Raw genomic sequence first — 23,398 nt, forward strand, 5'->3', positions numbered from 1 at the left:
CATTAATACTTCTTACGTTATTAAATAGCTGTACATGTTCTGAATGATGTGCCGTACTTTAAGAGAACTACGTGGCAATAATTGATCTCACAAAGTCATCTCCGTGCTCAAATATTTTCAAAATTACACTGTGCAACTTTTCAAGAACTAGTCTGGCAATAAGAACGCTGCATGTGGCAGCTCTTGGTGCTCTTCAGTGGGCCCATGTGACCACAGCTGTTAGTTCTTCATTACGTTGGAATAAAAATGGGGTCAGATGATGCAGCTGATTGAGCCTGCGATGGAGTGCCTGTCCTGGTTTCAGCATGTGGTGAGGTATTTAGTAGTAAAAAGTGGTTTACTTATTAGCAAGATGCTAATATGTCTTCAAAGATATTTAAGTACTTGGTGCCACAAAAGAAAAAAATATTACTTTAGTTGAATCTGTGTGGTAAGTTCTGTTCTGTGCCTGTTCTCTTTGGTAACAATCGTTGCTTGGACCACTGCTGAGGGAGGGCTTGCCAAAAGATTCTGCCTCACACATATAAATCAGGTTCATGCCAGATTTCTTTTCATAGCATTATGCATAGAACTTAGAGGCATCATCTTTGAAATTTTCCCTAGTGCAAAACTGACGGGGAATCTCCACCACCCCTGGCTCCTGTGACTATTGTGCTTCAACAAAACAGTTGCATAAACCTCATGTACAAGTATCTGCTCCCGATCCAACGTCAACTTGTTTTGCTGAATGTGATGTTACTTTAAAACTATGTGGACTATTGTCCCACACAACACTTCACACTTTGCTTCTTAGACCCCGCTTTCTAGGTGCAATTTAGAGGTGGCTGTTAACGTGCTTTCACACAGTAAATTCTTTTTCAGTATCAAGTTATGCCTAGTGTTGGTGTGGAGGTTATGAAGAAGGAGCCAGATAACTTAATTCTGGAAAGGTAAGTGCAAGTAAGCTCAGACTGGTAACTCTTGAGTGACTTACAGCACAGTATGTGGGTATGAATCGGTGTGTTGTGTGCCTTGTGAACACAAATTAGCCTAACTACATCCTCCTACTCAAGAAGGAAGGTTTGATTTGGTACCTAGCTGGTACTGAGAAACCTGTGTATCTTTTGTTACTCATCTTCTGTAAAAGCTTTAATCACGACACATGGATAGAATATACAAGAAAAAAAAATACACTGGTGCATCAAAATAGAAAGGATTTTGTGTAATCTGTGAAGCCAACATGATCAATGGTAAAACTTTTGATTTTAATTATCTTTTATTAATGTTATGATATTTAAGTGCCAGCTTCTAGTTACAACTTACACAGTATGCAGGAATATTAAATACATCTATACTTCTATGAGGTACATTTCTTTTGTAAGGATGACTTACGTGGAAAAGGGAGTGACATCAGCTTTGTGATGAAGGATGAATCTAGTTTAAAAGTGGTCATAAAAATTACAGAACTTTAATTTACAGTACATTTGTATGAAAGTGAAAAAATAAAGTTGGTGTTTAAGGAGGCACTGAAACACAGTTTGAATTTATATTTCTATATTTTCTGTCTTCTAGCTCTAGCACAAAGTTATGTAGTTCAAAGTGATACCTGGAAGATGGTCGTGTGTAAGTTTCCATTCCTTTATCCTCAGTTTTAAAAAATGTTGACTGTTCTAGAAAGATCTCTGCTGAGTCAAAGCTGCATCTGAAATTGAAGGTTCCCCTTTGTTTAGCTGTATCTTTCCATTAGGTACATAGGGTGTAGAAGAAACAGGAAATAACTTCCAGCTAATTTGAATATTGCGTGAGTCAGTCTTACGACATCAGAAACCTGCTGTCAGTACATTCTTGATGGTTTCCCCATGTTTTGTAAAATGCCGTAGTCACTCTCGCACCTTCCTAGCTTTCTGCCACTTTGTCGAGCACTAACAGAGGGGCAAGAATTCTGTTCCTGTTTGTTTCCACGATGCAGCCGTTTAGCACCATTTCATCCAGAATTATGTGCACTCTGTCCAAATTGAACATGATCTAGAAACATTTCAAGTTAAGGATGTTTTGAACAACATTAGGATAATTCAGAGAAGATCTTAAGCACCTTAGTCCTTGATCAAATTTTACAAAAATAGGTATTTCTTATGTTGTTCTAGTTTATGTGACTGTATTTTAATAGAGTTAGAGACACAGTTCGACGGACACTTGTTCTCTGGCCACAGAGATGTCAAAAGTTTGTAGCAGAGAAGTTAAACCACCAACAGGATCCCATCTTGAAAGATTACCACATAGTAGAAGAAAGGTAAACTTCAGTTTAGATGTAGGTGGTTAATTTTACCATGTATCGCTTGAATATAAAATGTTATCAAGGGATAGCAGCCTTGTATGTGAAAATGCAAATATTCTGCATTTCTTCTTAGCAAGGTAATAGTCAAATTCTTAAATTTGATTCTCAAATATTATTTTCCTTAGCTGAAGTTACTGACTACTTACTTGATCTGCCTGAAAATAGCTTCCTAAGAAGAATACACTGATATGTAAAGTGGAGGCATTGATCTAGTTAATAAATCTCATGAAGGACAGTAAAAGTAAATAAATGGTTCATACTTAAAATACTTTCTTAAAGAGATTTATAATCTTTAATGTTCACGTAGATAATCTGAAACAATATGTTGTGAAATATGAAATTTGTCCATAACCACGTCTGTCTTCCCTTAACCTTATCTAAAAGCATCTGTCTGGAAAAAAAAATGGTGACAGGCCTTGCTCTGGTATGAAGCGGCGGGCACTCTTCTGCATGCATCAGTGTTTTGTGTGTCCACTGACAACTGCAGAGTTACAGAGTGAAAAAAGACTCTGATGTTGCCATTTCTCACCAGAGCCTGAAATGGAAGCAGGCAGAGCAAAAAGGCCCGCTGGGTGCATCTGTTACGCCAAACTAACAGGCGTATACACAGAGAGGCGTGAATAACCCCTCATCTGCCTCGCTCTCCACCTGTTGCCGCTCTTCACGTGTGTTCTTTGCTCTGCTCTGCAGATCAGCTTTGCTTTAGTTTTGCTCCTTCCAGCTCTTGCCTGTGTATTGAGGACTGCTGCAGTGGAGCTTGCAAGATACTTCACAGGAACTTCTAAATGCATCTTTCAATACTTTTTTCCCACTTTGATATAAGTCTCTTGAGTGCTTTCTCTGGCCATTACGCTACTTTTGATGCTATGGTTTGAGCTTGGGAGGACAGCCTGGCTTTGCTCTGGTCCTTGTATTTATATTAGCGGACGTCCATTCTAATCAGTGGAGTTGCAAGAGCCAGGTTTTTGAAGGCATCAACGTCTTCCTCTGCTCGGCATGATAAAGCTTCAGTCTCATTTTTTGAACATGACTGAGGCATTTACGAGGACTGCTCAGTCTCACAAGTTCTAGTGGATCTAACTACAACAGTCTGCCCTACTGCTCTGCCAAAGACTTCTTCCTGAGTCTGCCCATAGGCCTATATTCTTTCTAAAAATCAGACTTGCACCTTTCAATACTGAGGAGTAGTCCTGTCCCTAGAACTTCAACAGTCTCCATTTCTGTCGTTCCAGGGGCAGATTTCAAAACAAATTTCCTCTTACAGTATACTTTTCAAGTAAATCAGTCTTTACACAATTATTTTAATCTGAGAACTCAGGGTTTCTTTATTCCAGTACAGTGAGAATTTTTAGAAAGGGCTCTTCTGTTGCTGTTTAGTTCAGCTCTGGCACTGCTCTACGCAGGGCAAGAGGATCTGTCAACAAAGTTAGATAACATTCCATTCAGGTTTCAACAAGTGATAAAGCCAACTCTTGTTGGCTTTTAATTTTTACATTCTGCCACCAATTCACAGTGCTCCAGTTCCTACAGAGGAGCAAGAGCTCCCATCTCTCCAGGTCTTTCTCTTCCTTTGAGAGTCTCGAGGATCTAAAACCCAAAAGACTGGATCAACCAGGATCAGTGATGATGTGGCAGCTCGCCACTCCAGCCTTATTTTTCTGCGTCACCTTGTTCAAGAAAATATTTAGAACTCTTTGTGCTGCTTTTTCCCCTGCTGCATTTCCTAATAGAGCTGATGGTACCTCAAAAGAAAACTGCACACATACCACTAAGTATCTTGCAGCTGCTCCACTCAAACCCAGTATGGTTAAAGGAGATGTCAGTTTGCCTTGCAGGGCCATTCCAGGTTATTTCAAAATTGGCTTACTCCATTACAGAAAACTTAGTGGTATGACTTCTGTCCATCTGTAACCTGTTAATCTCTCAGTCATCATTCCAGAACCAGTGATTCCACCTGTGGTTTGCAAGGGGAAACTAACACCATTCTGGAAAGATCTTGCGTGTTGATTTTCTTTTTTTTTTATTTGAAAGGCCTCAAAGCATTCTTTACCCTCAACCTAACAGCCAGGGTCCCTTTTTCAGGTCCCTTCCCACCTCTCTTTACCGTGCTGTTCTTGGCAAAAGTCAGATTGCACAGGGAGCAACCTTGGCTTTTTTCCCCTTCCTGTAAGTCTCATGACTGTCCTCTACGGTTACATCTCATCACACACACTCTGCTTACCCATTCAGGGCTGAGTGCCCTGCCCAGCGCGGGGTGTGCGTCTCTGATCCACTGGAAGGCTCATCCTCCCCACCTGTCATTTGTTTGGCAAGTGACCCCACATTTCAGGGCTTAAAGCCCTGAAGTCATAGATCCACACCCAGCTGAAAAGCAGCAAAGCAAACTAGTTTGAGCAACTGGCAACAGGAAAAAGCAATATTTGGTGTGTGTGCGCTGCCATGTGCACCAGCCAGAGCTGTCATTTGATGTCCTGCTTCCAGTAAGAATCCTGGATGCCCACAAAAGAGACTTAAGGGACTTTCACTAGATCCATGCAGAGGTTAACAGGCATTTTTAAACAAGTACGCTGAAGAAAACATGTATTAATCTGTGCATTTGTAGATAAAAGTCTGTAATTAGAGTTTTCAGGGCACCCAGATAGGAAATACTGATGATTTGTTAGCCTAGGCGAAAGGCGAGCCCTTCCTGTCTTTGGTTTAGGGGTTTCAGTCGATGTCGTTGTGGTTGTGTACCCAGGAGTAGAGGTAAATGACGCCTACTACAACTGGCATTTAAATGTTATGCTGGCTTTTTAAGAGCTGCCCTTATTAAAGACACTAATGGTACTTTCTGCTCTCACAAAGGATTTTTTTTTATGGCACATACATACTAAGAGGAGGTAAATGTGACACGGTCTTGTGTCTCCTTCCTCGAAACATTATAGAGGCAGACAGTTAAGTGGAGGAGGGGGAAGGAAAGGAAAAAGGCACATTTAGGACTTGCATGTGATAAATAACTTCTTCATATAGAGGCATTTTAAGACATCTCAGGGTTTTCCAGGCAAGTAATTAAGGGTGTGTGCAGGCTTGAGAGATGATAAAGTGCAGCCAACACCTGGTGATCAGGTAACACACCCAGAAGCACAAACAAAAGCTGTGTAGATTACAGCATGGGTACTTATGGGGCAGATGGTTTGCTACCAAATATACAGCACTATAAAACTTTGATTTCCATCATAGACTAAGGATTAGTTGGAGTTCTTTTTAAATCCAGAGTCACACATTCTGACTTTACCTTTGCTAACATTTGTTTTAAGTAACTTATAGTCTATCCTAGCGGTAAGCAGATTTTAGGCACTGAAACCCATGTAATGCTTTCTGACCATTTCTTCGTCAAATGACTATGCTGACATTAAACAGGAGACAAATTGTGTCTGAATTTCTGTGGTATTCTATGATATTTGCTACTGCATTGAGGTGAATTTCTGCCAAAGTTTGAAAGGTGGCTGATTTACCTGATATATGTTTACCTCTGCATCACTAGAGGGAAACTTCTCCTTTAATGAACAATAATTTTAAGCTAATCCTTATAGGTTTCCATTTCAGCCACTTATTTTACAGTATTCAGTTTTCTTACTACTTAAGTGCACTGTATTCTGAAAGTGTTATTCCACGGGGGACTGAAGAATACAGTTGATTCACATGAAATCTTCTCTCTATCAAAGTTTTTTATCTGTCCTAGGAACAGCAGCAGCTAGTTGCAATGGAATGCAATGTTTTTTTTGGATCAAGACAACATTCTTCAAATGCTTGGTCCTAGAGCCACCCTGTCTTCCCCCTCCCTTCCCACAAGGGGCACGTCAGTATCTGTTTCTTCCGTAAGTTAATAATGAATCTCCAAATAAGCTCTGCTTCACCAGTTCAAGCAACAGAAAAGTTAACTTCTTGTCATTTTAGAAACTCCTATGCTTACCAGCATAGCGTTCCCTACAAAGCTGCAGGGGTAACACTTGTGGTTTTTTATAGTCTCTTTGTCATCCTCACACCAAGAAAATAGCTCCTATGCCATCCAAACTGGAGTTTTAGAGCCACATAAAATCCCACACACTGATTTCATACACAGAACTGAGGCTCATCTGGTGTTATTAACACATTAGGAAGGAACAGCACTAGGACAATTTCAGTACTTGTTGATTCAACTGGCCCAACAACACTACTTACAGGTATTTTAAACACGAACCAAACAACTTTAGAAATGTTACTTCATTCCATCATAGCTACCCTTCAGTACGTGACTGACTGTCTCTCAGAATGAAAGTGGACATCACAGAATGGATAAATGCTTTACAATTCACACATAAAAGCTGTAACAACCATGGCTACTCTGGAATTAATTGGCTAGTAGCCAATCGGTGTTCATTTGTGTAGTACACATGAGATAACTTTGTATTGTTTAGCATCACACACACCCATGCCATATGTACATATTATGTCTGAATCCTGTTGGGCAGGATTCGGATGGGACCCAGGCTCTGCCTCGTGCGCAGGGTGCCCCTCCTGACTCCAGACTGGCTGTGGGGGCTCTGGGCGACTGTGGGTGTTTGGGCAGAACCGAACGCTGGAGCTGCGCGTTAGCTGGGGCGATGCCGCGGCTGGGGAAGCGCGAGGAACCAACTGGTGCACGTGCTGCAAGCGCTGCGGGGACGTTTCAACTGTGTGACGGTCTCAGCCTTTAGATTGAGTTGTGGTTGGCTCTGTACGTGGGTGAATAGCCTTCAACGATTATGATCTGTTTTCATGTTTGATTTCGTGTAATTTCCTACTATTTTTTTCATGTTAGTAAACACTACTTTCTACATAGAATAGCCACTATCACCTTTGAAGTAAACTTCCTATGGATCTGAACACAAAAAAAATAGTGCAGAGACGGGAAGTCATGAGAGTCTCCCACCAGATACTCTGTAAACAAAGATTCTGTAAATACTGCTTGGTGTTTGCTGTTGCAGAACTCCAGACAGTACTGCCTCCAACAGATATTTTGCATCCAAGCTAACTGACCGGAATCTAAGACTCATCTTAAGACTATTTGGCAAAGGAAATGGTTTAATCCCAGCTGGGGATATTATCTTGCACACTATGAAAGGCACAGTGATGGATTATTGCTTGCACTGCATTAACATCTGGCTAAGATGCTTGTAGTCCAGATCTTATATTGTCCTTCTGGGCCTCCTATTCAAGCTGTTGTCAAAAATAAATACAATCCTGAACAGCCCACTTCCTTCACCTCTACATTTAATGTTGATGGTGTCTCACTTCATTTCAACTATTTTAATGTATCATCTCAACTTACAAAAAGTTCTCTTTCCTAAATGAGAGAATTATTTTGTACATATATAGAAATAAAATGTATTATTTTAAAATTGTTCCTGAAATGTACAAAAGTGCTTTTCTGAATGGAAAAACTATGTATATCATGCATATGTCATACATGTTGAGAAGAAACATATTAGACATGAGCTTTTCTAATATTATTTCCAGTATTATCAAATAAGATAGTAAGGTACACTCCTATTTTCCAAATATTTATATTCACTCCCTCCTGCAGATGAGACCCGTGTAGAAGATTAATTTCTACAGGAGTCATTCAGACACCATATTGCACCCATTGCAGATGTTAGTGTGAGCATGTAATACAACATTTCTAAACACCGCAGAGCAGCACTGTGTGCAGAAACCTCCCGGATATGCAGGAGCCTTTCTCACCTATTAAATGGGCTACTGGTGGTCACTGTGTGTAACTACAGGAAATTCTTTATGGTATGAAAACAATGACCAGACATAGGCAGAATTCAGAATCATCACTACTCCAAACAACCTAATATAAAAAGAATCAGGTAATTGCAGACTCAAAGTACACCATATGGAAACATATGGGCTATTTTAATGTATAATTACTGAATAAGTCAGGTTAGTCTCTAATTCAGCAAAGCTCATGCTCAAGTACACGTAGTTCTAATCCTTAACTACAATACCTGAATACAAAAAATGTAGTTATATGGTTGCTCAGAGACCATAAAGAGTCCCTTCATACTGAAATTTCGTTATTGCTCTTTTATAATATGGGTGAATTTAGGAGTGTGATCTTAATACCACAGCATTTTGTGAATTTCAGGAAGGAAATCCAGACAGTATAGATACACATACGTATACATACATATACATATTTAAGTTCAGTAAATGAGACAGCATGTAGTAAGAACTAAAATATTTACAAAAGTGAAATTAATTATTGAGAACAATTACAAGAAAAATTACTATTTTTTTAATGTTCTTCATATGTACTCATTCTTAAATAAGGTAAATAAAATTACTTTAAAGTATTTGATTCCAGGGTGGCAACTGTATTTTAAGGTGTTCAATTGAAATCTCTTTGTACCAGTAAATCTACACTTAACCAGCCACAAACATAGGCATAAGGATTGCTGGAGCAGAGCGAGCAGGCAGGGGGATTGCAAGAACTGAGGAGAAAAACGACTGCACTACATTTCCTGGTTTAATTTTGAATTCAGTATTTTATTTACTTGCTATTTGTGTTTAATTGTTCAGGACTGGATTTTAGCATTTAGTATTTGTTTGTATTTGATTTTAGTTCATTTTCTAAATTATATTTTAGTTAATGGCCTGAAAATCTTACACATGAAAATACAGCTGGGGGGGCTGGGGAAGGAAAAGGTATCTGTGGCAATGCCTGGTTTCCTAAATTTCCTTCTCCCAGGCCTTTTTCTCTTTCCGTTGATATAGAAAGTAAAACTTACCTAGACTTTCATGAAGTGAGATCAAAGTGCAAACCACATCTTACAATGATGCTACTGCTACTTGACTCGAGACGCAGCTGTAACATTCAGTTCTTATTACTGCAATCATTTCAATATCTATTTTATTGTAAACTTTAAAGAAAAAAGTAACCCCCTGAAGTAACAATTAATTAAGCCTGAAAGTTTCCTCATGAATACGGCTTTTCCTGTCTAAGTGTTAATGGTACTTTGCTCTCTCTAAGCAAGCTTTCCCTGTTTTACTTTAAATGGTACCAAGCTTATCTTAACGAGGAGGATTTAGTGACCCTCATGAACATCAGCCAGGCTTTCCGAAAGGTGCCAAAATGGTGCTACTTACTGTAAGTGCAAAATTTGTGAAACCTCTGCCTTTTCTCGACTCACAGTCAGTGCTATGAAGACACTATGAACTGGAACGTACAGACAAATGCATTTCTGATACTGAAAAGGATACATCTAACTCACTCTGCAAGGAAAAGAGAAAGACAACCATTAGTTACAGTTTGATCTTTCATCTCATAGTAATTAAACATTACACATCCCTTTAGAGAATAAGGAAGGTCTTCAAGATCTAGATACAGAATTTTAGGGCGATTCAGATTTCTGTTCTGGACTGTACAATTACATGCTCTTTCCTGCAACACTCCTTTGCCTTTGATGTGTTACCTGTCTGAGTAACAAAAGCTACTGTTCTGAAATCTTTACTTTAAAAAACCCACTGAGGTCACCCACAAGTAACAATTGAATACACGCAGTGCCATCTGAATGAGTGGGTGGAAAACCAGCATCTCTAATCATGGCAACTCCAGCCCTACAGTCTCTTCCTCCTTATGCAAAACCAGGATGTTAAGGCCAAGTTTACAATTTATATAAAAACAATTTTAAATGTTGCTGTGGATCAGTTCAACATAAAAATCTAGACATTGGGTATACCCATGGCTGTGGTACCTGTGGCTGGATGTATCAGGAGAGGGAAAGCAACTCCAAGCTTTTGGACCCTCGGCAATTCTAACTATTGCTCCAGCCTCAGCAACACAATTCTTTGTATAGTCATTATGTCCCTTCTAGTCTTGGCCTGGATTTACCCCAAGTAGTTTTATTCATTTAACTGAAACGTCTGAGTGAGAAGCCCTTGTGGTCTCTCTGCAGTCATCAGAAGAGACGGGGATCTTCAACAGTTGACCCGGCACACTTGAGGCGTGACTCACTTTATCAAGACACTCATCAGTCTCCACTGCCGGTAATGGGAGCTTAGGATGAGCAAACTTCTAACTTAAGTGCCTCAGTTAAACGTCTAAATTTAGAAACAATCACAGCCTCAGCAGTTAAGATCTTGCACAGTTCGGGTGGAGCTTCCCCAGTCTGTGCTGAAAGAGGGAATCTTTATCTGCTACCAAGAGAGTTTAGTTTGCTAATGTGGTTTCCACTCACAGTCTAATCCTGGTTTTAGGCAGAGTCTAGTCTACAGCCCTCCACTGAGTGACTCTGCCATTCTTCAATTAGAAATTTTTTATGCATCACAAAAATTGTATTGTAAGAGCCTGATCAGTTTAAGTTTCCTTAACATTAAAAAGTAGTTGAACACATTGGAGTATGTGTTCTGAACAGTATGCAGAGTTTTCCCTGGGAAGCCTTTATAAAAGTGAAGAGGACTCACAATTACATCTCACAAGCAACTTTGAAAGCTTTCTTCCTAATTCTGTTAATGTTTGATATTTGAATACAAGCTCTGTAAACTCCATTAGATAAAAATAGAGTATGTGAGAATGTTTAAAAGCTCACAGCCTAAAAATAATAGATGACAAAATGTCCTTTTAGAGCAGGACAGATGTTCCTTCCTTTCCCAGAGTTTCATCTCTGTTGTCACAATCATAATTTGGGATTCTGCTAAAATTCTGCAAATCTTAAGCATTAATCCATAATAGTACAGACTTATACTTTCTTGCTCTGTGGTTTCTGCCAGAAACCCCAGCTAGAATTATAGCCCTCTTCTGCAGTGCTCTGCCATTTATCATGTTATATGCTATTGAAAACAGAACCATGAAATGGCAAGAGATTTCTTTAACCACCCTCCTTTTTGGTTCCCCTAGTTTCAAACCTTAAATGCTATGGAAAATACAAAAAACTCTGGTATGATGAATTCAGCAAATTTCTAACAACTCTCAGTGGTTGCGTTACATATATGGTCAAGGAATTATATATACTATATTTATATTTTTAAGAACTGCATCTATCTTTCCTCTGCCTCAAGTGAAGAAAATAAATCTTGAGAAGTGGTTGGCAGCTATTAGCTCAGTTAGATAACTAAGATGTGACTAAATTCTATCGTGCATTCCTATGCTGCTGGGATCAAATTCCATTCCTGGTTATCACTGCTTAGGTTGGGACTGCAATCATAACAATTTGAAGAGACAAATTCTGAACTCAGTACAGTCAGAAAGTGATACACGGAGTACCAGCAACTTCAACAGGCTGGGGTGACGTTAGTTGAGATAATAGCCTGAAACATTTGCCAGGCATCTGAATAGTGAAGGGTGCAGATGACTTTTTCAAGCATGTCCTTGAATTCACAGAGGGAGCTCTGTCACGTCTGCTGTGGCACTAGGACTGGGAAGCCAGTTCCAGTCCCTGCACACTGATGTCTTGTGTGTGTAATTGCCAATTTAGTGCTCTCAAGCACGTGGACTGTGGAGGGAACTCTATCCAGTCCTCTTTTCTGAGAGGGAAATCCAACACATTTCAGCATAGATAAACTGAAATTGTGCCGAAGTATGATTTCAGGCAAATTTGTTTATAAAAAGATTATTACAAATCCTACACTAAATAGCATGTGTTCTAACCAGGATTATAATGCTACGTTTTCAAACTTTGTAAAAACAAACAGGCAAAATAACTCCCACCAAAGGAGCAGTGTCATTTTAACTGGCGCCATGCCTCATGTTGAATCCTTGAAGAAATGCCCATCTAGAATAGCTGTTTTATCAGATATCTGCTGTTGCATGTTGCATGACAACAATATGGGGAACACAAATACAGACTGGTTTTTGGTGTTTCATTTGCTCCATCCCCTCTGATCTTGCTCAGGGAGAGTGTTGTCAGCTCCCTGCTAAATACTTACACCATCTTTATCATGAATGAAGTGCATGTGGGGGATGTAATGCTAAAAACTGCAAAAAAAGAACTGTGAAGAAAAATCTTTTTATTTATTTAAAATGTATAAAATGCCAGTGGCTATTTTAAGAGTAGATAACACAAAGAACCCCTGAGTATAAGCATATAAAAACATACTTTTCTAAAAGAAATATTTCTGGTATTCCTTGTCTCATGATTTATAACCCACGTACACTTTTACTTCTCTGAAAAAAAAAATCAACTAATACCGCTGTCCCCTTCTGCCCCGAGTGGTAATATTCATACTAAAGTATTCAAAATTCTAAATGAATATGAAAAAAAATTCTCCTTTGATTTATTGGCTGAAATGACATATCCACTAAAGTTTTGAAAGATAATAAATATTTCATAACAGCTTCAATCTCACTCACCACTCTGCTGAAGTATTTGTCCAAAACTTCCACAAAATTATGAATTAGTTCATATACTGCCATCTCATTCTGAAATTAAAAACAACAGAATATTAAATAAATAGCTAAAAAATGTAATAGTATTCTTTGTGTTATTTCAGTTTGTGGTGTATGAAAAGCAACTAGAAAATACAGTAAGACCTACAACGAAGCGCACAAGCTCAGGCCCCCGTACGAGAGGAGGTCTGGTTACCCAGCAGAGGGGCAGAATGATAACAGCTCAGTCTACTGCTATAGACTGAAGTCAAACATACATTTTATTTCATACCTCTTTTTATTTCACAGAAATAAAAACATCTTTTTTGCAACGACTCCTTGAAATTCTGTAATTGCTCTTGCAAAATTCTATGCTGGAAAAAGACTTGAGTTCTTGCCCATGACTACTACAAGCTCTCATTTCAGGAGCATATATAATTTCTTACCTCAGTCTCGTTGATTCCAACGACTATGAAGAGGGCTGCGTACTGTCGGTATACCAGCTTAAAGTCTTTATACTCAATGAAAGAGCACTAGGAAGAAGCAAAATGAGTCAAATACAGTAGTTGCCATTTAAGCATGCGACAGTATTAAGCACAGAGTACTCAAAGAGCCAAAGCTTTCATGTTCCTAGCAATGGATTTCCCGAGACTCACCAAACCATTTTGACTTGAAAGAGATTTAGTGGGATAACTATTACACAAAACTTTTCATTTACTGGCAAACAACTCACTACCACTTATTACATGGAAAAAACTGAAACATACAGAAGTGATTTGTTTGGGTTTATAAGATGGTCAGTATTTGCCCTAAATTTTCAACTGGAAGCACTTCCAAAATAGACAACCTCAAGTTCAACTTCATGTTTTTAAAAAAGATTAATATTTTTAAATTAAAAATAAGAGTATTAAACTCCCAGACCCAGGGGGGAATTCAAATCTTTCACCATAAAAGACATGAGCCAGCAGATGGTGCTGTTATACACTGCTTTACAAAATGCCTCCCTTTTATAAGTTTCACTTTCCTCAGTCCTTGAAATGGCAGCATAGCATTAGTTCTTTTGGTGAAGTTTCTGTTTGGAGATGCTCTCACAAGCAGTATGGAGCAGGTTAATTTCTTTAGTTACTGTCAATCCTGTGAACTAAGGTACTTTAGAGAAACTGCTATTTTCGGTGAGGTTTTTTTAGAACTAAATATGTGAGGACCACTGTTCAAGGATACACATAAATAATTAAAAGTAAAGCAGCTGACTTCAGAACACAAACCAAAAAACCCCTCTCACAGCCCAAGTCACAGATTTCTCCTCCAACGCAAGTCAATGTGCTCAAAAGTTCTGCTCAGTTTGGTACTTTGCTCAAAGAACCAACGGCTCAATTAAGTGAGCCACAAAAATCTCAACGTTCATCTGAGGAAATTCACACCTGCAGAGTTTTCTGACTTCCTTGCAGAAAGTGTGAACTTTTTTCTTAAATAAAAATGCCCAGTACAGAGGCCTAAAAGCTAGTGTTTCTAAAACCCCCTGTGTTTTAGGTAGTAATTTAATTATTTGGAATCCTTAGTCTTTTGTTTAAACTTGGAGCTGTCAGTACTACCCCTACTACCTTCTGGCAAAGCAGGAGTAATCTCTCTCCATCGGTGCCTACCAGACAAGCAATTAACCGGATGAAATAAATTCTTCTTGGACTTCTGAGCTTCTTCAAACAAAACAGGCAGAATCTTTATGGCAGTGATACACAAAATGCCAAAATCTCTGTAAGCTTCAGGAAAACATTTATTCAATGCAGAGTAACAGTTAACCTGACTGCATGCATAATCTAGAAACACAGCCTTTTTCTTCATGGGTACAAATGAAATAATGACCTGCAATGGAAACTGATATGAAAGATGTTGATAAAATAAAATGGTTAGCGGAAAAACCACAAAACTTACCTGATCCTTTGAACGAGAGAGACAGTTTTTGATTACTTCAGCTTCCAGCACTGTCCGTTTATTAATTTCTACATGCTCATAATACCTAGAGAGCCTTGTTTGACCTTGTTTGTTTACCATAAGAAAAAATTTGATCATTTTTTTTGTTGGTCTCAGTGCTAGATTTGAATATGGGATACAGGAATGAAGAAGAGTATTTCTGTGAGAGGAGGAAAAAAAAAAGTGTGCATAGGAGTTATAAAATACTTGCTAAAAGCTTCCCAGCTCAGATCTGCATATATTTAGGCCTGAGTTTGCAGACAAAACATAAATATAGGAATGCAATCTTTTGTCTTTGATAGCTAAGGAGATATCTATTCATGTTAATTACTCAAAACAGCTTAATCTAAATAAATATTAATCCACACAATGCCACTGAAATATGGTTGTAGAACAGAAATATGCCACATGCAACGTACAATGAAAGAGGATATAAAAAAGAGCACAACATATATCAGAATCGGCTTGCTAAACAACTGAAATCTTTCATGTTTTGAAAAGCATGCAAAAAAGTTACACTGCAGAAGTAATGTTTTTAAATACAAGTTCTGGGTTATTTTCTTTGACACCAGAAAACAATCACTGTAACATTTTCCATCTGACTCTCTATTTGGATCCCAGATTTATTGGCCCAAATGCTCTTGAGGTTTATGCACTGGAAATACAGCAACTACCGCAAAAGCTGTTTATTCCATTTCTGAAGAGTTGCTTCTTGCCTGGTGCTTTACCAAGGTATAATGCAAATATCCTCTTCTAGTATCTCATAGCTCCTGTGAGAAAGTGCAAGCTGAAAAAAAACAATAAAACAAAAAACAGGAATTCACAGAGTGATACAGTATAGCTCTTCTTGTAAAAACAGTATATCTTAATGCAGAAAAGCAAAAGGGGGAAAATACAAAAACCAAAATAGGTCTCTGAGGCGGCAAGATCATTAAACATTTAAACATATGCTGATTTTTTTGTAACAAGGCAAGCTGCACAGGTGCTGCTTAATATTATTAACAACTTGAATAAAGTGGCTATATACCATTCACGGGTGATACCATCTAAATCTTTCAAGATACAAAAAATCTCCATATATCGTGCTGACATTAATTATTGCTTACTTCTCATTCACATTGGCCAGCAAATTATTTTCTGAAAGGAAAGCCACCTTTATTATCATCACTTAGATCTCAAGAAAGTGATCCCGTTTTCCTCGGTGTACTGCAGTTTACTCCATACACAACGTTGTTTAGATTTCTATACTAAATGTATCTTCACTAATTAGACCTGATACTGAGTTCATTTCTTAACTAAGTGAAGACTGATAATTTATGTGTAGTGCTATCTACAGCCTCAGAAGCATTGCCAGGAAGGAAATTGAAACCATTTTAAACACTAAAATTTTAACTGTAAGAGCCAAACAACTGGAAAAAAACACATTTTTTTGCCAAATATGCATTATTAGTAGTACAAATCAGCATAAATATTATAAAAAGTAGTAGGGGCATTTCTTGTCCTTGAGAAAGTACGATATGATTTAAATAGTTTTAAAATTCAATGGGGAGCAGTGATGGTGGATATCACACACCAAATTCACAAAAATCAGTCAACAATAAAAGGAAAATTCCTACAGCAGATTAAGAAGTTCCCACAGACCTATTTCAGAAAAGCATCCTGGGAGCAGTTTTGTTGCTGTGAAGAAACCTTCACCAAAACATGTAATTTTGTGACTAGATCCTTTTCTAACAGACATGCTGCCCTTGGACAAAAATATATATACTTAATTGTGAATTAACATCAGAGGCAAAGAGTTAAATCCTCTTCTTGCCTCGACTATGCCCTGCACACAACTCTTCAAAACAGATAACACATTCAAAAGGGGCAGAGGATGACCAGGACTACATTTTCTCCCTTAAATCTTCACAAGCCCTTCAGCTGAAGGAAAATATCAAAGGATACATCAGCTAGTTGGGAGTACTCTTGCCTCGCATTATACTACATTCACAAGAAAGATTTTGCCCACTATTCTGTAAATTTCTCTTTAATATGCTCTTGCACCTAGGACACCTCCAGGAAATAGGAGCCCAGGATCAGTCCTTAGGACAAGGCAGTCCGTTTGGAATCGTGAGTCTCAGCGCGTTCTCACCTCTGCCAGGCACAGTGCAGTCTCCTAAGGTCCAGAGCAGGAGCTCACTCTTGTTGATTCGCTCTGACAGAAGAGTCGTGGACGCTGGTCAGTGCTGCTGTGGCTGGTCCAACGAGCACCAGTTGGTCTCTGAGAAAGAATGAACCAGGTAATTAAGACAAAAAAGGGCTGAGATGGAAACATATGATGGGATCTTCAGTGTTGGATGGTTCAGGCTGACATTTATGACTAAATGGGAAAGAACCCTCTATACAATCTTTTCTGCATTTCATGTGTGGCTCTTTTTCCCTGTTGTATTTTGTATTGCGACTTGAACTTATGTCTTAATACTCTGAGGCACAAAGAAAGGTAAAAGGCTGAGATGACTTCGTCATTTTTTGATACAAACCTTCCAAGACGTAAGGGTAAGAATGAATGACTCCCTCCAGCTCAGAATGACGCACTCTAGCAAGGGCCAACCTCACGAGCAAAAGAAACCTGAAGCGTTAAAGCTACTTGAAAAAGGGTTGTGGTCTGAAAAAGGAACAACCTAGGAAATGCTTCCCATTGTTTTAACGAAAAAATAGCAAGCTCAGACACAGGAGACCAAAAGTTATGCACATTGCTCGTACCAACTACAAAGCATGTCTGCCCAAGCAGAACAGGTAATGACAGTGACACAGGCAGCTTTTCTTTTTTCTTAGTTTTACCCTTCATTTTTGTGTTTGGTACAGCTGAAGCATGGGATAATAGCCCTCTGTTTTGAAGAAGTTGTTTCCAAGCTACTTTAATAATTTAGTCATGAATGGTGCTGAGGAGTTTAATTCCTGTTCTCAGAAATCAGCAAGTTGCACAAATCCATCCTAGAAGAGTCAAAACCTGAAGCTTAATGTGTCTGCAGACATTCAAGTGGGCCCTGAGAACGAGAGGACAGTAAAACTACCGCAGGGGCACTGGCAGAGCTGTTGTACATTGAGTTAGTTAAGAATATATAACAGAAAAAATATATGAGTATGAATCCTATTGCAGGATTGGCCCCTAATCCTAATTATTCCTTTATTAACCTAATCTTTCTACATGGTTAATCCCCTTCTGATGTTAGGACTATTGTATCTACGTGTATTCTTATGAATGGCCTGGATTGTTTTACATATGAAAATACTTTAGACCAGATTTTTTTTTAATCCTCACAAATGCTCTTATCCAGAAAAGACATGAAAAATTAATCATGTTGTAACAGAGGTAGAACCATAGTAGTACTCAAATGTGTTACCTGTAATTTATGAGACAATCATTATTGACACTATTAGAACAGGTGATTAACGTTAATCTGCAGGAAAGAGGTTCACTAGTATCACTAGTCATTTCTGTATTTTCCCACCAGCCCTAAAGATAGCTTCCAAAATTTTAGACAGAAATTTTGTTGATATAAATAGCAGCATAAGCACACAGTTTTGTGCGGAAACACTGGAATAAATTTACACATCCAAAGAACAATTTTTTAAAAATTTACAAGAAGCACGCAAGCATGGTTGTGGAATCTGATTTTTGAGAATAAGACCACTGTCAAAAATATCTTATGGGGTTTTTTTATTTCCTTTAAAAATAGTTCTGAAAAAAAGACCACTTGTAGAAATAAAAACATTTGCTTGCATAATTTACTCAAAAAAAGGAAATTACTGAGTTTTGTTTCTAACAAAGTTTATTTCTTCTCCTTTCATCTTGGCTTTCAGATACGGATAACATGTTAAAATTAGTTTTGCATACATAAGATGTAAAGAAACCTGTGAAGTATGATCAACAAACAAAAAGCATATCTGTGCATGTTGACGGGTAGAGAAACTCCCATTCCTTCATAAAGTTTTATGTATTCGAGAAGCTACCTTTTGCGATCAATTGTCGGCACTCACACGGACAGCTCCGTTCCTTCTGATACAACTCTTGCGTGTTTTTCTGTGCATTCTCACGCACATGCCTGCGTGTACCCATGCACATACACACAAATTACGATGCTTTTATGCACGTAGAATCAAATGGTTCAAGGGAACTGGTGACAAGATGCGAGCCTTTCATATCTCTGCCATTATTTTGCTCATTTTAGTAATGAAAAGACATTACTATCTGAAGGCTGTTTGTCAGAAATGAATAGGCTGCCTCATTCCAGGTCACTGGACAACTATCTGCATCACAAATGCGCTTAGGAACAGAAGACTGGAAGGGACTATCCAGATCCTGACGGACTGTCAAGTCCAGTTCTCCCCATCACAGCCAACCATGCATTAGAAATTCTGTCCAGAACAGCCTACAGTATGTGCTTTGTGCATACCCGATCTGCAAAACACCTACGAAACTCTATGAGAGAATGAAATCTCCCTAGAAATAAAAACCTCAGTAGGTGTCTCTTGGGGAAGATGTAAGAGGTCTTGAAATTGCAAACTTTCCTTCAAAAGAAATTACCTCCGGAATGACTGAGTAGCAGTCTCCTTTATTTCCTTCACAAAATATTTCTTCCATAAGGCTAATTTGGCATGCGCACAAATGACACACAGTTTAACCGCTGTGGTTTAAATATGTGCTGTTACTCTGTGTTAGATCTCACCCTCATTAAAGCATCTCTCTCAGATAAGTATCTATGAGAGAAAACTGGTATTATGATTGGCTTGTGTGACTCACACTGGTAGACTGATGGCGTCTGTAGTCGTTGATATGATGGCTTTAACTCCTAAATCAGCACCTGTGCAGAAGACTACAGAACAGGGATCACGAAGAGAAATGCTTCTTGATTTTACTGTCCCCAAGCAAGCTCACCCGCCGGTCTTTACAGGTAACTCCAGCCTTGTACTTCAAGACAAACTGAAACCTGCCTGTTTGCTTCAAAATCCTGAGACAGAAACTATGATGGTTCAGGAACTGCTTCCAGGATGTGCCAGCTCCGTAGGCTGCACAACCACATGAGACACCTCAAAGGAAGTTGTCCCTGTTCGTGAGTCACACCCTTGAATGCTGTCTTTTCACATACTGGTTGAGACCTCTTAGAGAGGCAAAGCCTGCAATACCTGTTCTGCAGATAAAAATGACTTAAGTCTCCAGCACGGCCAACCCAGCAGATTCTACATGCAGTAATAAAAAACATATTTTAAACAAAAATTTAATTATTCCTCCAGTAGACATAAGCACTCAACATTAATTTATTTTGTCAAAGATTTCACCAATATTTATACACACCATGACACATCAATTAGAAAAAAAGAAACAAAACCCGAGTTTGAGACTTCTTGCAGTACACTTATCATTCAAATTAGGTGTGTGTCTCTCACGCTAAACCCACTCTAGTCAATGTCCACAGATCTAGAAGCATTTTAGTTACTGTGCTATAACAAAGTTTTGCAATGTGCTAGGGCTCTCAGCTAAAATGTAAATAAGAGATCAAGTAGCAAACAAGAAATGCATGACTACACTTTCACAGAACTGCTTCACCAAGAATTAAAAACAAACGTTAGATAGAACTGTAAGCCAACAATTTACTGCACTGCCCAAACTCTAAACAAGTTGGTTTTCTGGATGCAGAGGACTTTACGTGTGCACTAAACATAGAACAAAATGGGTTAAACTGGAATTAAAACTTTAACGAAAAGAAAAAATGACTAAATTGTAGAGGTACAAGCAAGTGACAGCATAGGAACAAATATTTTTGATGTATATATTAGGCTGTTGAGCTTCCTGGCTTCATTGTACAGAAGCATGTAGCAAATGAAGACTGCTCACAAAATCAATGCCATTGCTCTTCCTGTTTTTGTCAGGACCATGAACAAAGCTTTAATAAAACTCACATGCACCGTTATTAATATTTATCCATATTAGTAATTATTTCTGTATTCTAAATCTTATTACTGTACACATTATAATTCATCCAAAGATGAAACAACTATGTCTACGTGGCTTTAAAATAAAATACAGTGTTCAACTTCAGGAACAGGCATTCTAAAAAAGCAACCTCATTAGTCTAGGGAAGTCAGGGAGGAAGGAAAGAGTAAAAAAGTTTTCCTTTACTGTTGAGTTGTCAAAATCCTGGCTGAATATCGTAATGGAATTAAATTGCAGTAACTTCCATATTCTCAGGAATGAGGAATGTCCCGTAAGACTGGAGCTAAACAAAAAGCTAAACTGGTTATGAGGTAAGTCTTAATTTTTAGTAATGATTTGATACTGCCAGTAGACAGTGAAAAAAAAATCAGTTGAGGTGGAAAGGACTTGCATTTAGACTGGCTAATTTGTATGGAATCAGGAAGACTGCAGGATGAAATTTTAGTAGGAAATGATTTAATGGAGAAGAAAGGAAGTACTGGACAAACCACCTGAAATATCAATACGCACCTGAGGGGGCATTAATAGAGAAAGGAAACACTAATATGGAGACAAGTGGTTTCTATTTTTTCAGTAATTAACAGAATTCCACCTCTGTCAAGAATAAGCCCTGTTTAGGAAACTACCAGGTTTTTTTGGTACTGCATGAGTACGGCATGTAAATATTTTAAAGAGAGGCGAAACCAAACTCCTGCCTTACAATGGGTGACCTACAGATCATTTCAATTAGGATATGATGATAATTTGTAAATACTGCGTTTCGGAGCAATATTTTGCACCCGAGGTAATTTCACCGTATTTAAACCACGGCATCAAACACAGCAGTGGTATCACAGACAAAACTGAGCCAGACGAAATGAACCTGTGATTTCTTGCAAAACCTTACTCACGTGGAAAAGGCACCCGGATAGCAAACCCTGCACGCTTTCCCTTCCCATCGAGGAGGGAATACACTACACACCACTGAGACACCAAGCACACGGCCGTTCATTTAAAACAGGATTAGCCAGCCTCCAGAGGCACACCATAAATGTAAGAAATCGATTCCAAAATCACCTCCTCACAGAGGAAATCCAGCGCACCGCTGAAGCGCGTTAAGCCGCGCTGCGCGGTTCGCCCGCCGCGTTAGCAGAGCCCGGCCCGGCCCGGCCCGGCCCGGCCGCGTTCCGAGGGCGCCCGGCACTGCCGGGGCTGCGGGCTCTGGGCGGCCCGGTCTCCGCCGCCCCTCCCGCTCCCGCTTCAGAGCGGACGGAAACCGCGCGGCCGCGCTCCCCGCCGCGACCGGGCCCGGGGCCGCCAGCCCCGACGCCGTCCCGCCTGGGGCCGGGCCGCGGCTTCCCCGCTCCTCAGGGTGGCGGCTGCCGACAGCGGGCTGCCCCGGGGCGAGACGACAGACGGAGACAGACAGCGGCGGGACCGGCTGTCCCCCGGGCCGTGCGCCGCCACCTCAACCCGGGAGGGGGATCGGGATCCCGGCCCCAGGCCGCTCCCCGCCCGCTCCCCCGCCCCCGGGCCACGGCGCTCACCTCCCTCCTGCGCATGCGCACGCCAGCGCCTTGCCCGACCGGCAGGAGGAAGCCGGAGGGCGAGCGCGGCGATTTCCCGGCATGCGCCGCGCCGCTCCCCCCTCCCCTCCCGCCCGGCCGTGGGTGGGTGGGCCGGCGGCTCGGCGGCTGTAATGGCGGCTGGCGGCGGCTCGGCGCTGCTCTGACACCCGGATCCTGCTCGGCGCAGCGCCCCCTCCCCGCGCCTGGCCCGCCCCCCTCCTCCCCGCCCCAGGCAGCTCCGCTCACCCTCTCCCTGGCCCCTGCTCCAGGCCCCCGCCGCGGGACGTGGAGGAGGGCTCCCCGCAGACAATGGACGAGCACCCCGGAGTCGGAGGAGGCGGCGGGATGGCGGCCGCCCCGAGGCCGCAGCAGCCACCGCTGCAGGCCGGTGGGAACATGAACCTGCAGTCGGGTGGGGGCTGTGTGGGGGCCGGAGCCGGCGGCGGAGGAGGGCAGCAGCAGCAGCCCCAGGGCCCCGCGGCCCCGGCTGGTCAGGAGGCGGCGGGGCCCGCCGAGCTGTCCCGGCCCCAGCACTACACCATCCCGGGGATCCTGCACTACATCCAGCACGAATGGGCTCGCTTCGAGATGGAGAGGGCGCACTGGGAGGTGGAGCGGGCCGAGCTCCAGGTACGTGTGGCGAGGGCGGGCTGCGTGCGGAGCGAGGCGCGGGCTGCGACCGGCTCGCTGGGCTCCGGGGCCCGGGCCGTGCTCGGCGTGCGGGCCCAGAGCTGCCCGGGCGAGCGGAGCCCTTGGGGCCCCTGCGGCCGAGCCGGTCGCTGTGGCTTGGGGACGGTACCTGGGCGAGGTCCGGCGGGCCGAGTGGCGTCGCCGGCCGGCGGGGCAGGCGAGGCGCAGCCCCTCACGGCCTGAGCTGGGCTCCTTTCCCTGGGGCAGCCATTTTGGTTTTTAGCAATGGCGCCCGCCTGGGCTCCTGGCTCCGGAGGCAGCCCCTGCTCCGCAGGCCTCTCGCCCGCGCTGGCGTCGCGGGGCCCGCAGGACAGCTGGCGAAGGGCGGCGGGCGGGCGCTGCCGCGGCGCGGGGCTGCTGACCGGGCTCCCCGCCCGCCGCAGGGCGAGCTGCGCCTTGACAGCTGCGATCAGCTCCCTCGGCACAATGACTGCGGGGCTCTCCGGGCCGGCGGCCGCCTCAGCCCCGGGTGCGGGTTATGGGGAGCAAGAGCCTCCGGGCCTGGGCGGGCTGGCGCCTCCCCGGAGCTCAGCGAG

The 23,398-nt window shown here is 41.4% G+C and overlaps 2 protein-coding genes across 11 annotated transcripts in view; one reads left to right on the forward strand and one right to left on the reverse strand.

The window, feature by feature from the left end:
- Nucleotides 1-1,273: 1,273 nt before the first annotated feature.
- Nucleotides 1,274-23,101, reverse strand: AP4S1 (adaptor related protein complex 4 subunit sigma 1). Of its 6 annotated transcripts, none has more exons than XM_065635114.1 (8): nt 22,972-23,101; nt 16,783-16,911; nt 15,368-15,438; nt 14,613-14,811; nt 13,130-13,216; nt 12,669-12,737; nt 9,569-9,592; nt 1,274-2,004 (listed from the first exon to the last, which is right to left on the reverse strand). In XM_065635114.1, the coding sequence occupies exons 4-8, from the start codon at nt 14,748-14,750 to the stop codon at nt 1,876-1,878; spliced, it is 447 nt and encodes a 148-aa protein (XP_065491186.1). In that variant the 5' UTR covers nt 14,751-14,811; nt 15,368-15,438; nt 16,783-16,911; nt 22,972-23,101; the 3' UTR covers nt 1,274-1,875. The 6 variants fall into 6 exon arrangements, with proteins under 6 accessions (XP_065491186.1, XP_065491189.1, XP_065491184.1 ...); XM_065635117.1 differs by having other exon boundaries at nt 15,326-15,438; XM_065635112.1 differs by having other exon boundaries at nt 15,380-15,438; nt 22,972-23,100.
- STRN3 (striatin 3) overlaps nt 22,257-23,398 on the forward strand; it is a 67,444-nt gene continuing 66,302 nt past the window's right edge. For 2 of the 5 annotated variants that reach the window (XM_065635107.1, XM_065635109.1), the window contains exon 1: nt 22,257-22,802. In XM_065635107.1, coding sequence (XP_065491179.1) covers nt 22,482-22,802 — 321 coding nt within the window. In that variant the 5' untranslated portion in view covers nt 22,257-22,481. The remainder of the gene's footprint in view (nt 22,803-23,398) is intronic. The other 3 variants (XM_065635106.1, XM_065635110.1, XM_065635111.1) reach the window with 3 other exon arrangements.

This window comes from Caloenas nicobarica, chromosome 5, assembly GCF_036013445.1.
Source record: "Caloenas nicobarica isolate bCalNic1 chromosome 5, bCalNic1.hap1, whole genome shotgun sequence".
NCBI classification, from domain to species: Eukaryota; Metazoa; Chordata; class Aves; order Columbiformes; family Columbidae; genus Caloenas; species Caloenas nicobarica.

What these genes read in the sequence shown, in the direction of transcription:
- AP4S1 (XM_065635114.1), bottom strand. Translation starts at nt 14,750, where the DNA reads ATGATCAAATTTTTTCTTATGGTAAACAAACAAGGTCAAACAAGGCTC. An exon ending in TTGGAATCAACGAGACTGAG is followed by an intron (nt 12,738 to 13,129) that starts GTAAGAAATTAT and finishes TTTTAATTTCAG; the next exon opens with AATGAGATGGCAGTATATGA. An exon ending in AGTTAGATGTATCCTTTTCA is followed by an intron (nt 2,005 to 9,568) that starts GTATCAGAAATG and finishes AAATGTTTCTAG; the next exon opens with ATCATGTTCAATTTGGACAG.